Source organism: Chiloscyllium plagiosum, unplaced genomic scaffold (genome assembly GCF_037043375.1).
Source record: "Chiloscyllium plagiosum isolate Xiang-an unplaced genomic scaffold, Cpla_swu_hap1 HiC_scaffold_12, whole genome shotgun sequence".
Taxonomy (NCBI): Eukaryota; Metazoa; Chordata; class Chondrichthyes; order Orectolobiformes; family Hemiscylliidae; genus Chiloscyllium; species Chiloscyllium plagiosum.
In genome coordinates, this window is record NW_028270150.1 from 51,975,844 (window position 1) to 51,992,386 (window position 16,543).

The window sequence follows — 16,543 nt, forward strand, 5'->3', positions numbered from 1 at the left end:
GAGTCTTGCACATTGCTGTAGGTCTGGAGTCACATGTAGTCCAGACGAAGTAAAGATAAAAGATTACCTTCTCTAGAGAATATCAGTGAATGAGATAGATTTTTATAGGCAATCAATAATGGTCTCAGGATTGCCAATGGATTATCTTGTAATTAATTAAATGTAATTTATTAATTAAATGAAAGTATCTCCATCCGCCAAAGTGGGATTTGCACATCAAGTTCTCAGAACATAGGTTAGATAATTCATGTGATCCCGATCTTTAAAAATGGTCACCTGCGCTTTGCATTTGTAATCTGGGGTAGATGGGCTGGTTTGGAAGTCAGGCCAGGTGACCCAGGAAGAGTTGAGGAGGCTACAAGTTCCCAAGGAAGTTTGGGTGAAAGCTTGCCTTGAGGCTCTAGTACTGTGCACAGACATTAGAATAAAAGGATAAATGTAAAATATTGCTCCAGCTATCACACTTCTGTCACTACCCCTGTCCTATGGCCCATTCACCATGGACCCCCAAACTCTCATACAAACTTCATGCCTTTTTCTACCAACCAACCTTTCCCCTTCACCTACTATGTCAATTCACCCAGTATTTGTAAGTACTCATGCATACAGGATTAAAAAAAATACAAGTTTTATTACTTAAAACTCTACTTTGCAGACTACACTAAGAAAAAAAGTGCTTTCACTCATAAAAGCAGATTTTGACATTTCCTGACAGGTTGACATGTCTGGACAGGATGTGACTTGTTGGACAATTCCAAAAGATTTATGTAATTTTTGCAGAAAATCTGCTTCACTGTTAATAATCTTAAAAGCCCCTGACCTCTTAATTCTTAAAGGATCCCTGGACCCCAAGTAGTCCTAAGACCATATCCACAGGTGTACCTCAGATCTCCAAAACAGTATCTTGGCTATTCAGAAAAAGACATGCTGAGAACAATCCAGCTCTTCTATAGTCTGATCTCCACATTCCAAATTTCAGACACAAAATCTGAATGGAATGGAACCAATGAATCATTTAAATGGTCACCTGTCTCCACATACACGCAGTGTGCACTGAACCCATGAACATTAGAATTGCCTGGTTTGGGGATCCAAATGTCTTCTGGCATGTTTGCTCTTATGGAGACGCTCAGTAAAATCTGGGTGGAGGTCTTTGTTTTCCACTAATACTGATTTAAAATTGATCAGTCGAAAAATGGTAACCAATATTTTAATTTCACACACTCTTACTTCGGGAAGAGCTTACTTATCCTAGCATTTAGTTGAGATCAAGAACTCACACTGAGACAAACAAGCACAAACTTTTTAAAGTGTACTTCTGCTCCAATAAGCTACTTTAGGAATATATTGTATCTTAAATCTTAACGAGTTATCTTTATAAAATTCTTTTAAAAAATACTGATACATTCTTTCTCCTCAGAGGGACAGAAGTGCAAGAGTTTGGGATACTCTTCCTGTCGGGGTTTTCTTCGATTTATGAAATGGTCTGTTCCAGGGTTTCTCTACTTTGTGGATAATTTAATTACCTTTTATGTGCTGATCTACCTCCAACCAGTAAGTATTTATTTTAAAATGCCATCAGCACAAAAATGTGACCCTTTGCATTCATAATGAAAATATGGCCCGCTAAACATAGAACTTCCTCACATTTACTGGAAACAAAGTAAACTACAGAGGAATCTCGATTATCCGAACGAGATGGTCGGGCACTATTTCGTTCAGATAACTGATTATTTGGTTAATTGATTCAATGCCTTTCCTCTGGAGCTCGAAGTTTTCTGTTAAGTCCGCTCCTCATTCAGGCGACACACAGCACACCCCGTGCAGCAGCACACTGCACACGAGCCCCCACTCTCCCTGTCCGCCCTGCCCCCAACCCCATCCAACACCATCCCATCTGACCCCCGATCCCATCCTACACCGCACCCCCGCCCACCCCCCCCCCAGTCCTGTCCAACACTGCCCCAGCCTGCACCCCATGTCCGCCCCCACCTGCCCCACTGCCCCTAAACCTGTCCAACTCCACACCCACCCCTGCCCTCCCTCAAATCCTGTCCAACACCACCCCAGTCCCCCCTCAACCCCGTCCAACACCATTCCCCATGCGCCCCCACCCCTGCTCCCCAACCCCATTCAACAACACCCCCCGTCCTCCCCCCGCCTGCCTGCCTCCCAATCCTGTCCAACACCGCCCCCGATCGTCCCACAATCCCATCCAATACCGCCCCGCCCGCCCCCAATCCCGTCCAACACCGCCTCCTCCCGTCCGCCCCCCAATCCTGTCCAACATTGCACCCCCGTCAACCCCGCCCCTTGCCCATCCCCCTGCCCCTAACCCTGTCCAACACCGCCCCCTTCCACCCCAACCCCACCAGAAATGCAAAGAAGAGTTCTCTTCGCAGTGTCTGGCTATCGGTTACTCTATGGCTATATATGGTGCTTTATCCTTGCCGCTCAGTGAGACTTTGCTGTGTGAAAATTCCTATCATGTGCATGCATTACAATAGTAGCTGGTCATCAAAAATACTTCATGCATTGTGTCAAATTTTGTAAATGCTTCTTTCTTTGAAGCAACTCTTTTTATAATTTTGTAAAATCTATGTTAAAAAGTGCTTTGTAAATACAGTTGTGTCTTTAGGTAAATATTTGACATTGATATCTTAGACCTAAATTTAAAGCCCACCCTGGATGAAAGGTTCTGTCTTGTGTTGCAGTGGTATTTGAAAAATTGGAAACAGAAATCAGAGATGCAAATTTTGTCTTAACTAGTTACTCAAAAACAGAAATTGCTAGAGAAGCTCAGTAGGACTGGCAGCATCTGTCGAGAGAAAACAGAGTTAATGCTTCACATCCAGTGACCTGTCTTCAGAAGTCTAGCTACTAGTTGGCTGTAATGAAAATTGGAAAATTGGACATTACTCTTCTCAGACTAGGCTTGAGACAGAGTAGACATAATGGACAAAATTGAGTTTTCAATTTCCCTACACTAACATCTTACACTGCTGCCTCACAGCGCCAGAGACCCGGGTTCAATTCCCGCCTCAGGCAACTGACTGTGTGGAGTTTGTACGTTCTCCCCGTGTCTGCGTGGGTTTCCTCCGGGTGCTCCGGTTTCCTCCCACAGTCCAAAGATGTGCAGGTCAGGTGAATTGGCCATGCTAAATTGCCCGTAGTGTTAGGTAAGGGGTCAAATGTAGGGGTATGGATGGGTTGCGCTTCGGCGGGGCAGTGTGGACTTGTTGGGCCGAAGGGCCTGTTTCCACACTGTAAGTAATTTAATCTAATCTAATCTCAAATAGAAAATTTATGCAAAAACACTCAGCTTCTCTTGTTTCTCTAAGTGTATCCCACTCCAAATCCCCACTCATTAACTATTGCCCTAAAATGTGTATCAGTTCTCAGTACATCACCCTGGCTTTCCAGCTCAGTTATATTTTCTTTGCAGCATAGTTTCCCCAATATCAGTGCAAAGAGTGTGAAGTGCCTCAATCTTTAATGGACCTGACTTGATTTTTAATAAACTTTTGTGTTTGTGTTAGCTTTATAATATTTTGTCAAACACATGCTTCTAATATGAGGATTAGAAATGTTAAATAAAAGAAAAAAAAGACAGATTATAGTATGGAAAGGAATGTTAGGACTTGTCATCAAATTGAAACTAAAGATAGAAATAGGAAGTACAGCAACAGTGGGTAGAGAGTTTTAACATTCTTCATCTCCTACTATCTTCTTGCTAGTTTTCCAGCCCTTGCTCATTTTAATTATTTTTTAAATCAGTTTTGGTTTGAAGCTGTGAACTGTGAGCTGAAGATGACTTTTGGACTGTGGGTAACAGCTTATGTTAAAAGGAAAACAGACCAAACAAGATTGTATTTGTCCGTGAGGCCAGGCCAGGAAGTTAACTGCAGATTGGTTCCTGATAAAAGTTCTGCAGATATTTCAACAATGGGGAAGTATAAACAGATAACAGAAATTGGCTGTTAATGAGGTCAGTCCCTGAGAATTGGTTCCAGCAAGTCTGGAACATACCTATTAACTCAAGCAAATGGCAGGTGTTGCATGGTAACTGTAGACATAATGTAACTTGGACTTTGTGGAGGATATGGTAGGTCTTTCAAGAATGGTCAGGATTTGCATTGGGTTTTGGACTGTTTTCAGTGGGGGGAGAAACGGAATCTGGCTGTTGATGCTACAGCAGTAAGAAAAACTGCCTAACTGGTGGCTCAGTGGTAGGGGTAACACCGTGGCTCAGTGGTTAGCATTGCTGCCTCATAGCACTAGGGGCCCGAGTTTGATTCCAGCCTTGGGCAACTGTGTGTGTGGAATTTGCACATTCTTTCTGTACCTACGTAGGTTTACTCCGGGGGCTCTGGTTTCCTCCCACAGTCCAAAGATGTGCAGGTTAGGTGAATTGGCCATGCTAAATTGCCCATAGTGTTCAGGGATGTGTAAGGTAGGTGCATTAGTTAGGGGAAATGTAGAGTACTAGGGTAGGGGATCGGGTCTGGGTGGGATACTCTTCAGAGAGTCAGTGTGGACTGGTTGGGCCACATGGCCTGTTGCCACACTGTAGGGATTCTATGATTGTAACTTCCCTAATTAGCTCTTGGAAGCTCAGAGACTAGAGAACCAGGTTAGAAGTATTACTGCTTTTATTGGAATAAACTGAAAGAGTGACCCTGTTTGAGATCTTCAGTAAAACAACAAATTATCCATGTCTGTGAAATAATGCATATTAAAACTATTTAAGTGATTTGGCCAGTTTTGTTATTTTCCTCCAGTTTTGTTATTTTCTTTCATTTATCCCTTAACTGTGGTTTTATTTTATCTATCTTTTGTATGAATAGAGCTGGAAACAACGCAGTCGGTTGAAAGCGTGGACCAATTAGATTATTTTGTTTAATTTTTGCTCTACTTAAGTAACTACTTTTAATAAATTACTAATTCTCAAATATAGAGCTTAAATAAAAAGTTTAAAATGTTACTAATCTAAAAGTGCTAAATGATATAAAATTTCAACTGTATATTTATACTAGAGTTATAATCACAGAATAAAATTAAAATATAATTATGGAGAAATAAATATTAAATCTTTTGTGTAAGCTACATGCACAGTATTGAGAATTGATAATTCGCAAAGTCTGAGAATGGTTATTCAAGAACTCTGGTTAGAAACCATTGGGGTCAATTTTGAAGGTCTTTGAAGGTTTTAATTTTACTGTCTTGCAAATATAGAGGCTGATTTGGTTTAGCTGTGTGACTTCATGTGAGACCAGTTTGTCATTTAGATGATTTCAGAAAATCTTCTCCCATTGAAGATTGTCGTGATATATCTATTCCTATGTAACTATGAAATATTTTCATTTTATTCCGTGATTATAATTCTAGCATAAATATCCAGTTGAAATTTTATATCATTTAGCACTTTTGGACGAATAACTTTTTTATTTAAGCTCTACATTTTATAAACTATATATATGGGATTAAGAACCAGCTCTCATTCAAGCACTGAATAATAGTTTATTTTAAGATACTGCAATTTGATTGAGTTGGGCTGAAGTGTTAATGGCTAACTTATCTTTTTTTATGATTTTAGGCGATGGCTGTCTTGTTGTCAAATTTTGTTATCATCACAACAGCTCTCCTGTTCAGGATTGTTCTAAAGTAAGTTAACTGGTTAATTCATGTAGCAACTTGCTACTTAAAGGGAGAGATTAACATATTTCCTTGAAGTAGAACAGAAAACTAATATCTATTTATACTGCAAAGAGGTTGGCCGAATCTACATAAATCTTTGTTGTAAGACTTCAGTAAACCCGTTGTTGGCTTTCACTGGAGTTAATTTAAAACTATAATTACTTTCTTCTTAGATTACACAATTACGAACTCCACATTAATGGTAATGGTAATTACGAGATCGAGAACGGAACGGATGAACTTGGTGTTGCAGTAATTTTGCTTTGTCCTAACATGAAATCCATTGTAGAACAGCAACAATAACAGCATGTTTGTATAGTGCCTTTAACAGAATAAATTATTCGACAGTGTTCCACTGAGTCACACAAGAAGATATTAGATAAGGTGATTAAAATCTTGGTCAAAAAGGCATGTTTTAAAGAAAAATGAGGGAAAGCCAGGTAGAGGAGTTTAGAAGGAACTTTGGAACATGAGGCCTAAGTAACTGAAGGCAACTAAGGAACTAGAGTTTGACATGGAGACTGAAAATAATGACTTCGGTCATCACTAGATCTAATTGGAGAATGTTTTGGCTTCTCCAGTACAAGCTATATGGTAAGCAGTCTGATATTATAACAGCAGTGGGAAGTTGAAAGAGAGGTGATGATGATTTAGAGTTGGATGCCATCAGGAAACATGGAAACTTACACTGTGCTTTTGGATGAGGTCGTCGAGGGGCAGCATGTTGATGAGAAATAGGAAAGAGCCAAGAACTAATCCTCAGGCTGTGACAAATTATAGTAATCTTTTATAAAATTCATTCATGGGATCTGCATCACTGGCTAAGCTAGCATTTATTCTCATCACTAATTGCCTTTGAGAAGGTGACGGTGAGATGCGTTCCTGAATCACTGCAGTCCATTTGGTGTGGGTGTACCCTCATTGCTGTTTGGCAGGGAATTCCAGGATTTAGACTGAGCAATAATGAATGAATATAATACCAAGACAGGGTGGCTTGGTGGGAACTTGTAGGTAGTGATGTTTCCGTGCTGCTGCTGTCCTTCTAGGTGGTATGAATTGCAGGATTAGAAGTTCTGCAGTGCATATTACAGATTGTACACACAACGGCCACTCTTTATATTAGTGGTAAGGGGAGTGAATGTGAAATTTGGTGGAAATTTGTCCTGGATGGTGTTAAGCCTGGAATGTTGTTGAAGTTGCAAGTGAAAAGTATTCCATTGTATTCCTGACTTTATAGATGTTTGACAGGATTGTGGAGCCGGGAAGTGAAGAACTGCTTGCCTTTGAGCTGCTTCCAAGCTACAGCATTTATGTAGCTGGTCCAGTTCAGTGGTGATAGTACCATAGAGCTTCAAGGAATTACTGAAGGAACTCCTGCAGAGATGCCTTGGGACTGATGTGATTGACTACCAACAAGTGAAACCATCTTCCGTGTGCTATGGAAAGATTTTCTGATGATTCCCATTGACTCAAGTTTTGCTGGGGCCCCTTGATGCCACACCCAGTAAAATATTTCCCTGATGGCAAGGGCAATCACTCATCTCATCTCTAGAATTTACCTCTCTTGCCCACGTTTGTATTCACACTAATAAGGACAGGTTCTGAATGCTCTTGGCTGGATCCAAACTGATCAGTAGTGATCCAGATATTGCTGAACAAGTGCCAATGAAAAGCATTGTGAACACTCTTTCCTGCACTTTGCTGATGATCAGGAGTAGACTGATTGAGCGATGAATTGCCGGCTTGGGTTTGTCCTGCTTTTTGTTGACAGGACATGGGAAATTTTCCACAGTGCCAGGTAGATGGTAGTGTTGCAGCTGTACTGGAGCAGCTTGGATCAGCGCACAGCTGAATTCCCTCTAATATTCTTAACTGGGCTGCATGGGCCTCCAAGGCAGGCTAACACTGATCCCTGTGCACAGAACAGAGGAGTGACTGTGCACACATGCAGCTGCATAGCTTAGTGGGAATGTTGGTTAATGCTTTTAAGTGGCACTTGTTCAGCAGTATCTGGATCACTACTGATCAGTTTGGATCCAGCCAAGAGTGCTCAGAACCTGTCCTATTACAGTGTGGGTACCAACATGGGTAAATTCCAGAAATGTGCTGCAAGTAGGCATCCTGTCTTCCCGATGTAGAGGAAACCACGTCGAGTGGAACAGCTGCAGTAGATGACAATGGTGGAGGTACACGTAAATTTCTGTCAGATGTAGAAGGATCCTTTGGTGCCTTGGATGGAGGTGAGGGGAGTGGTGTGGAAGGTTTTGCACTTCCTACAGTGGCAGGGTAAGGTGCTGGGAGTCAGGTGTGGGGAGGGGGGGTGCGGGGGGTGGATCTGACGAGGGAGTCACAGGTGGAATGGTCTCTCTGGAACGCTGATAGGGGTGAGAAGGGAAAAATATATCTCATGGTGGGGTCCAATCAGAGAAACAGGATGCATACTTGCAAATCATTTCAGGGAACATCTCTGGGACACCCACACCAACCAATCTTACCGCCCCATGGCTGAACACTTCAAGTCCCCCTCCTACTCTGCCAAGGACATGCAGGTCCTGTGCCTTTTCCTTCGCCAAACCCTCACCACCCACCTGGACGAAGAACGCGTCATGTTTCCATCTTGGGACCCTGCAACCACACCAGATCAATGTGGATTTCACTAGTTCCCTCATTTCCCTTCCCCCAACATTATCCTAGTCCCAAGTTTCCAACTCGGCACCGCCCTCCTGACCGAACCATCACATTTCCCATCTTGCACTCCACCCTCCTCTCTGACCTATCACCTTCTCTCTCACCCTCATCTACCTATTGCATTCTCAGCTAACATTCCCCCACCCCTCCCCAACAGTCCCCTTCCAATTATCTCTCAGCTTCCCCCAGCCCACAAGCCTCATTCCGAATGAAGGGCTTATGCCTGAAATGTCAATACTCCTGCTCAGATGCTGATTGACCTGCTGTGCTTTTCCACCAGACAGTCTCAACCCTGATTTCTAGCATCTGCAATACTCACTTTCTCCTAACATCATCAGTGAGCCTCCGGTGAAGCACTGGTGTTAGTGACCGGCTTTCTATTTATGTGTTTGTTTCCTTGGGTTGGTGATGTCATTTCCTGTTGTTTTTTTCCTGGTAGTAAATGGTGTCCAAGTCAATGTGTTTATTGATAGAGTTCCAGGTGGAATGCCATGCTTCTAGGAATTTTTGTGCATGTCTCTGTTTGGCTTGTCCTAGGATGGATGTGCTGTTCCAGTCAAAATGGTGTCCTTCCTCATCTGTATGTAAGGATACTAGTGAGAGAGTGTCATGTCTTTTTGTGGCTAGTTGATGTTCATGTATCCTGGTGGCTACTTTTCTGCCTTAGTCCAACATAGTGTTTGTTACAGTTCTTGCAAGGTACTTTGTGAATGACATTAGTTTTGCTTGTTGTCTGTATAGGGTCTTTCAAGTTCATTAGCTGCTGTCTTAGTGTGTTGGTGGGTTTGTGGGCTACCATGATGCCAATGGGTCCGAGTAGTCTGGCAGTCATTTCCAAGGTGTCTTTGATGTAGGGGAGAGTGGCTAGGGTTTCTGGATGTGTTTTGTCTACTTGTTTGTGTTTGTGTCTAATCGGTGGACTTTATTCATAGGGTACCTGTTCTTTTTGAATATGCTGAGTATTTATCTCCGTAATAACTGTGTGTTTGTCATTCCTGCCAGGCTATCTGCGACCGGTTGATTGGTGAGGATGAGGTTAAGTGGGATTTTCCCCTCGATGCCCTCATCACTTGCCATCAGCCCAGTCTGGCAGCTCAGTTAGTAATGATGCTACCAATCCACTTCTGATCATGGACATTGAAGCCGCCCACCAGTGTACATTGTGTGTCCTTGCCATCCTTTTCTTCCAAATGCCATGTCACATCAGCCAAGAGGGAAGCATTAGGTAACAATCAGCAGAAGACTTCCTTGTGCATGTTTGACTGGATGCTATAATACTTCAGCAGACCTAGAGTCAATACTGAGGACTCCCAGGGCAACCTTCCTCCTAATTGTACACCACTGTGTCACTACTTCTGGTGGATCTGGTCCGATTGTGGGACAGGACATACTCCGGGTTCGTGGTATCTGGACCATACTCTCACTCTCAGAATCATGACTTACAATGTCAAGCTTTTGGACTGCTCTCTCCATTTTGGCACAAGCATCCAGACTTTAATAAGGAGGACTTTGCAGGTTTGACAGCACAGGGTTTTTCTGTCATTGTTTCCTTTGCCTAGGTTGATATCGACGATTGGTCCAGATTCATTCAGTGCATAAGACATTGTATCGAGACTGAAACAACTGATTTGCTTAATTGCTTACACCATTTCAGTGGGAGTTATAAATCAGTCCACTGTGGATCTGGATTCACATACAGTCTAGACCAAGTAGGGATGGCAGATTTCCATTAGTGACATTAGTGAACTAGATGGGGTTTACTGACAATTGACAGTGATTACATGGTAGCCACAGCATTAGCGTCAGGCTCTGGATGACTAGCCCCGTAACATTACCCTTCATTATACCACTGACTATCCTGTAAATGACTTTAATAGAAAAGAAAGTCACGCTGGGTTCATGCATTGTTTAGTTAATCCATGTCAAAAATTAGTTGCTATAGGCTGAAATTTCTCCATATAAAACAAAGGTACATTGTTTAATCTGCTTTGGCTATTGCGCTCTAACAAGCCACACTTTAAACCAGTCTTTGCTGTTGTTTTGTTAGTGAACCATGAATTCTGATATACCCAGAACGACCTCAATTTTTTATCCAAACGAGACAGGTGGGAAGTATTTTATTCAGATAACTTTTCAGAAAACTGATTGTTTGGATAACAGATAATGTTTTTTCCAGGACCTTGAGATCTTGTTCGGATAATCAGAAATTCGTATAATTGACATTCGGATAACTGAGGCTGTTCTGTGTATTATTTGCTTTAAACACGATTTTGGGGCACGTGATCCAGTTCTAAATCGACCAACTAGATTTGAACCTAAATTCATTTTATGTAAATAAAATTAGTTTTCCTTCCCAAAGAATTCTGATGAGAAATCAGTACAAATCAATTTTAAATAGTTTGAGTATATACAAAATCAAGTCATTCAAAAGCCTATGCACTTTAGAATGATACAAGCTATTTCAATAAAGTAGACACGGGAAAGTTGAAAACTATTCAAGGAATTAATACAATATAAAGTATAGAAATTAAGGAATAAGGATTCATGTTTAATTAATATTTGGTAAATTGCATTTTGACATTAAGCTTATTAAAGTTTCTACCTTTTACAAAGTAATAATTGATTGTAGTAGTTAAGAGTTAACAACTTAATCCACCAGTTTTATGTTTTGAATAGTCTCAAGTTTTCTTTATATTCTATCACCTCAGGGCGTATTTATTTTGTGGATTTTATTATGACTGCTAATGTTAAAAAATGAAACTGTGCAGAGCTAGAAGACTGGTTCCATAAGATAATCTTAAATGTTACCTGAATTTGATTTGTGTAACCTTGCAAGGTTTGCACCATTTTAACCGTATACACTGATACACATGATCCCTTATCGTTTGTATTTATTTCCAAATTAAAATTTTTAAAATATCTTTTTTACAGAAATATCACTTATGCTGTTGCTTTGCATAATGTGGGGGTTGATTTAGCTCAGTTGGCTGGATGGCTGGCTGATTTGAGATGCAGAATGACACCAATGGTGTGAGTTCAATTCCTTACTCGCTGAGGTTACCATGAAGGATTCTCTTTCTCATCCTCTCCCCTCACCCTGGGTGTGGTGACTCTCGGGTTGAACCATCACTAGTCATCTCTCTGTAATGAGAGACCAGCCCAATGGTCTGGTAAAACTGCTGTGACTTTACTACCCACCAGTCTGGTTATGCATTTTTGCTCTGCTCCCGTAGTGAGTTATTGTATTCACAAGAATCTAATATTGCATTGTGTGGGTGCCATACCAGCTCCCTGAAATCATTCTGGAGTCTTTTAAAAATGTCTTTGCTTAGCAAATGATAATTTTTATCAAATCATAGTCATAGAGTCTGGCTATATTAAAAACAAATTAAGTTATTCCAAAATTCTGGTGTTTTTGAGGTAAAAGTATTTTGCTTTTTGTGATAGTGATTGGAGACTAAATGGCTTTTTGCATCCCTTAATTATGTTCTTTCATCCACATCTTGCAAACTAAGCATGTAATAATAATGTGCTTCTATTTTCCAATAGGCGGCGCCTGTCCTCAGTGCAGTGGGCATCACTCGTGATTTTATTCCTTTCCATCGTAGCTCTTGTAGCAGGGTCTGGAGTAACCCAAAATGTTGTGGCAAAGCACACATTTAATCACACGATGCACTTTAATGCTTCGAATAGCTGCATTCCATTTGTTTCATCGCAAGATAAAAATTTACAGCATCAGTTGGAGATCAATTCCACGCTAATTTTATTACCAGCTTTGAAATGGAACATAAGTTCACTAAAAAGCTTTAACCTTGGATTTGGCCATCTCTTCATAATTATTCAGTGTTTTATCTCTTCCATGGCTAACATCTACAATGAGAAAATGCTGAAAGAAGGAGATCAGCTGACTGAAAGTATTTTTATCCAGAATAGTAAACTGTACCTTTTTGGAGTTATATTTAATAGCCTGCTATTACTACTTCGATCTAAATCCCGTGTCCACATCCAGAACTGTGGCTTCTTCTATGGACACAATATGTTTTCTGTGGCTTTAATTTTTATTACTGCTGCCTTTGGATTGTCTGTGGCTTTTATTCTGAAATTCAAAGACAACATGTTTCATGTCCTCACTGCCCAAATAATAACTGTCATTATTACTGCAGTATCTATCTTTACATTTGATTTTACACCTTCCTTGAGCTTCTTCTTAGAAGTCCCGGTGATATTGCTGACAATATTTATATACAATGCCAGCAGAATAAATGACCCTGCGTACATGCTACAGCAAGAAAGATTCAAGGTTATAAATGGTGAACTTCTGGAACGTTCCAGTGGGGTAAGTAGTCCCTATGTTCTATTGCTCAAAGTAATAACAAAAGAAACAAAACCAATATTCACCATTGTATTAATTATATTTTTTATGCATTAATATATGCTAACCAAACTTAGAAATTCTTTCACTTTCATGTTACTGTTGATGATTTACAATGTGAAGTTAGTAAGAAGTATTTACATGCATATTGAGATACAAACTGAAGATGGATGTATTTTATACTTAGCACACATTGCTACATGTCATACCATTCTTTAACCAAGCAAGAATTCTTTCTGGGGACTTCTGACAGTTGACTGCTTAATCATGCATTAGCTGCCTGAGACTGAAATGAACCAACTAGTTCTTATTACCTCTGCAGCAATGCCACAAATCTGTTCTGTGCTTCTGTGTTGCTCATTTTACTGGTGTTTCTGTAAACATGACGAATCTTCAGTTATGACTGCAGAAAAAGGTTTCCCTTAACAATTTTAATCTCACAATGCCACCATACATATGGATGCATCTTATTTTTAAGGCCCTCGTGTAAAATCTCCATCTGCAAGTTCAGAAGGTAGTGCTTCAGTTTCAAAATTATTCACTCATGTGAAACCTAAACCATACCAAAGAATTGCATTGAAAAATGGCAATTTGTTGAAGTTTTGCAAAAGAGGCATGACATTTAGAAACACTTCACAGAAGCAGAGGAGTGTTCAGCATTTTATTTGTTGCAAGAATAGTTTTATTTGTAATTAGATACCTTTTGTATCTTTTCATAGAAACTTGCAATACATTTGGCCTGCCAAGTTATACTTTTTTTAAAATTAGATCTTTGAATAATAATACAATTTATCTTTCAAAAGTTGAAAGTTAAATTCAAAAATGCCTATGCTCTCATTTTGGTAATATTGGAACTGTTTGACCATCTTAGTTTAATTTTCAAAATAACACCAAACTTACCTTCAAAACCTCATACTGCATCCCATTAGCTCTGACAATTCCAGAATCCTCCTCAGATTCGCCACTTTAACTGGGAGTTCACATTGTCCCATTCATGTAAAAATAAGACTTGCTAACACACATAACTACAAACAGTTGACATCTCCTGGGCTTATGGATCAATGCCCTATTGTTTTTCTTAGCTATTGTGCATGAACTGCAGGGTTTATACAAGTGTCATCAGTAAATGTAATGAGGCAATTGTAATGTGAAGTTAACATAATGCATTTTGAGAAGTGAAATTCTACATATGTTGGAAATCTGAATGACAGCAGATGGTGGAAATATTTGGTAGGTCTGGCAGCATCTGTGGAGCAGCTAACATTATTAACATTCCAGATTGATGACCTTTTGCCAAAACTGTCTCCACGTATGTTGCTAGAACTGAATATTTCCAGCATTTTTTGTTTTTGCCTCTTGATTTTATTTAAACTATAAAGGCTGATTTTTTTCTCTCCCTCCTTCATTGTTTTAACTTTTAGGATGGTGAGGAGTTGGAGAGATTGACCAAACCAAACACTGATTCAGAAACAGATGAAGATTCCTTCTAAAAATTGTTTTTAGTTTACAATCACAAATTATTCCTTTTTTAATGAATGTGAATTAGTACTTAACTTGCATTGACTTGTAAATGTAAGTCAGCCATTCTTCCATGGCCATTATCAGCATTGTGCAATCCGCCTTTTCAAGTAATAATCCCAGAATGACTGATTTGGCTTTAAATTAAGCTAACTCCTAAAAATCTTATGGTTAAATTGCACAAACTCAGATTTCGCAATTGATGCCAAAGGAACAGCACTCAATCTTACAGCTGCCTTGGTGTGTTTGTGGACCTTTGAATAGCAACTTATGGTTACTAAAGACTCATCAGCGAGGGACCTCTATAAAGGATCTGAGACCTTTAAGGAGCAGGATTAGCAACACTACATCATCAACAGACCAGATTGAAGAATCTTTATGGAGAGACACAGCTTTAACCAGGCAGTATTTTCATACAAATTTAATTCAGTGTAAGATTATCTACTGAAAGCTGGAAAAAAAAGAGTTTGATAGTTAACATGGAATTGAAATAAAGGGAAGTATTAATTTTTAAAAATTCTTTGATGACTAAATTCATAGTTTGTTTGGCATTAAATTTATTACACTGTTTAAAATGTCACACCAGAGCGTGAAAGCCTGAACCTTTTCTGGTGTATTTACTTGGTAACTAGTGACAGGTACTGTAACTTTACACCCTCTGGGTACTGCGTACGAAGGAGCAGAGCATCTCTGACAGCAACCTTTCAGGTTTCTGTGTTTTACTGTTCATGCACTGATAATCTTCCTGTTAATCCTGAGTAAAATCTCAATCATTACATATCCTCATATTTATTCTATTGCTCCTATTCTATTATATTTCAGTAATAGCATTTCTTATTATAGTAACAATTACTTGAAAATCTCTTACCATGAAAACAAATAATGAAAGTAACTGAACAAGTACTTTGTCTGGCTCTGTGACATGACATTGAAATTAATTATTTGATTTGTGCAAATATACTGTTGTAAAGTGGTACTCCAGTGCAGTTTAATGCCTACTTCAGGAGACTGTTATCTTGGTTGGTCTTGTTTCTGTATAGCTTTATAGCATTTCCAAATGAGGTCAATTCTAATACTGGTAATTATTTGTGGAGTAATAATTTGGGAGGTACAATCCCTGAGTTCATTAAAAATAATGCAGTGTTTATTAATGGAATGTGCCACCGTGTTGAACTAGTTCCAGAATGTTTTGTTGAGCATTAACTCTGGATTAAATTGTAGATGAAAAGTAAAATTAAAAGTACTTGATTTAATTAGTGCGTATAAACTGAATTAAAAGATTAGATGAATGACAATTAAATGAACTTTATAAAGCAATGTACCTTGTTAAAAACATTTTTAGTTGATATACATGAGACTGTATGGATTCTGTGAATTTTTATTATAGTACTTAAATGTACAAAGAATTCTAAAAATGTGTGTTAACCATTTGTATTTAGTAAAAATTTCTGACAGTAAACAGCAGATCAAACATTTTCTAAATTTTGATCTGAAAAAATACAAAAGCAAGTACTGGATGCTAAAATAAAAACAATGTTGAAAATATTCAGTATGATTGATAGGATCTTTGGAATGGTATTTAAAATATTTCTCGTTATTGTGTTAGAAACTATACGATTGTATACAACAGGAACAAATTAACAGAAAACAGTGCAAAGTATAAGGTTAACTATAAAAGAAAACGAAATGAAGACAATCAATTACTCTGATTTTTGTTTCTGAAATGGTTTTAGCAATTATTTTACCTTCTCAAAAATATTAAATAGGCATGAATCAATAAGTTTTCTAACAAAAATGTTTCTTAAATTACTTATTTTGTAATAAAATGACTCAGGTTACGTTGTTTTTTTTGTCTTTAATTACAATGATCAGTGTTTTGTTTTACTGGAAGATCTTTGTTTCTTATAAAAGCTTGGGTGAAATTGACATTTCTACCATCGACAATCCAACTTCACACTGAGCTATATGTCACAACTACTCTATGTGGGACAGAATAATAGAACTAGCAGTTCAAAACTGGGAATTCTTTACATTTTGGTGATCAGCAAGGGCAAAATTGTATACCAGCATAATCAGGCATGCCCTTAACATCATGACCATCAAATCACATTGTTCAATGAGGAGCAGCACCAAACATTCATAAAAATGACCTTGTTAAACCATGACATAGAATTCGGTTCTGAAGTCATTTCATGAAATGTTAGCTTATATGGAGAGAGAAGGAACCAGCATAGAGTCATACACCTTGGAATCAGGCCCTTTAGCCCA

At 39.1% G+C, this 16,543-nt stretch overlaps 1 protein-coding gene across 3 annotated transcripts in view; it reads left to right on the top strand.

Moving 5' to 3' along the window:
* slc35a5 (solute carrier family 35 member A5) overlaps nt 1-16,113 on the top strand; it is a 29,209-nt gene extending 13,096 nt beyond the window's left edge. For all 3 annotated transcript variants that reach the window (XM_043700869.2, XM_043700870.2, XM_043700871.2), the window contains exons 4-7: nt 1,421-1,554; nt 5,597-5,664; nt 11,935-12,721; nt 14,179-16,113. In XM_043700869.2, the coding sequence (XP_043556804.1) occupies nt 1,421-1,554; nt 5,597-5,664; nt 11,935-12,721; nt 14,179-14,247 (1,058 nt within the window). In that variant the 3' untranslated portion in view covers nt 14,248-16,113. The remainder of the gene's footprint in view (nt 1-1,420; nt 1,555-5,596; nt 5,665-11,934; nt 12,722-14,178) is intronic.
* The last annotated feature ends 430 nt before the right edge of the window (nt 16,114-16,543 follow it).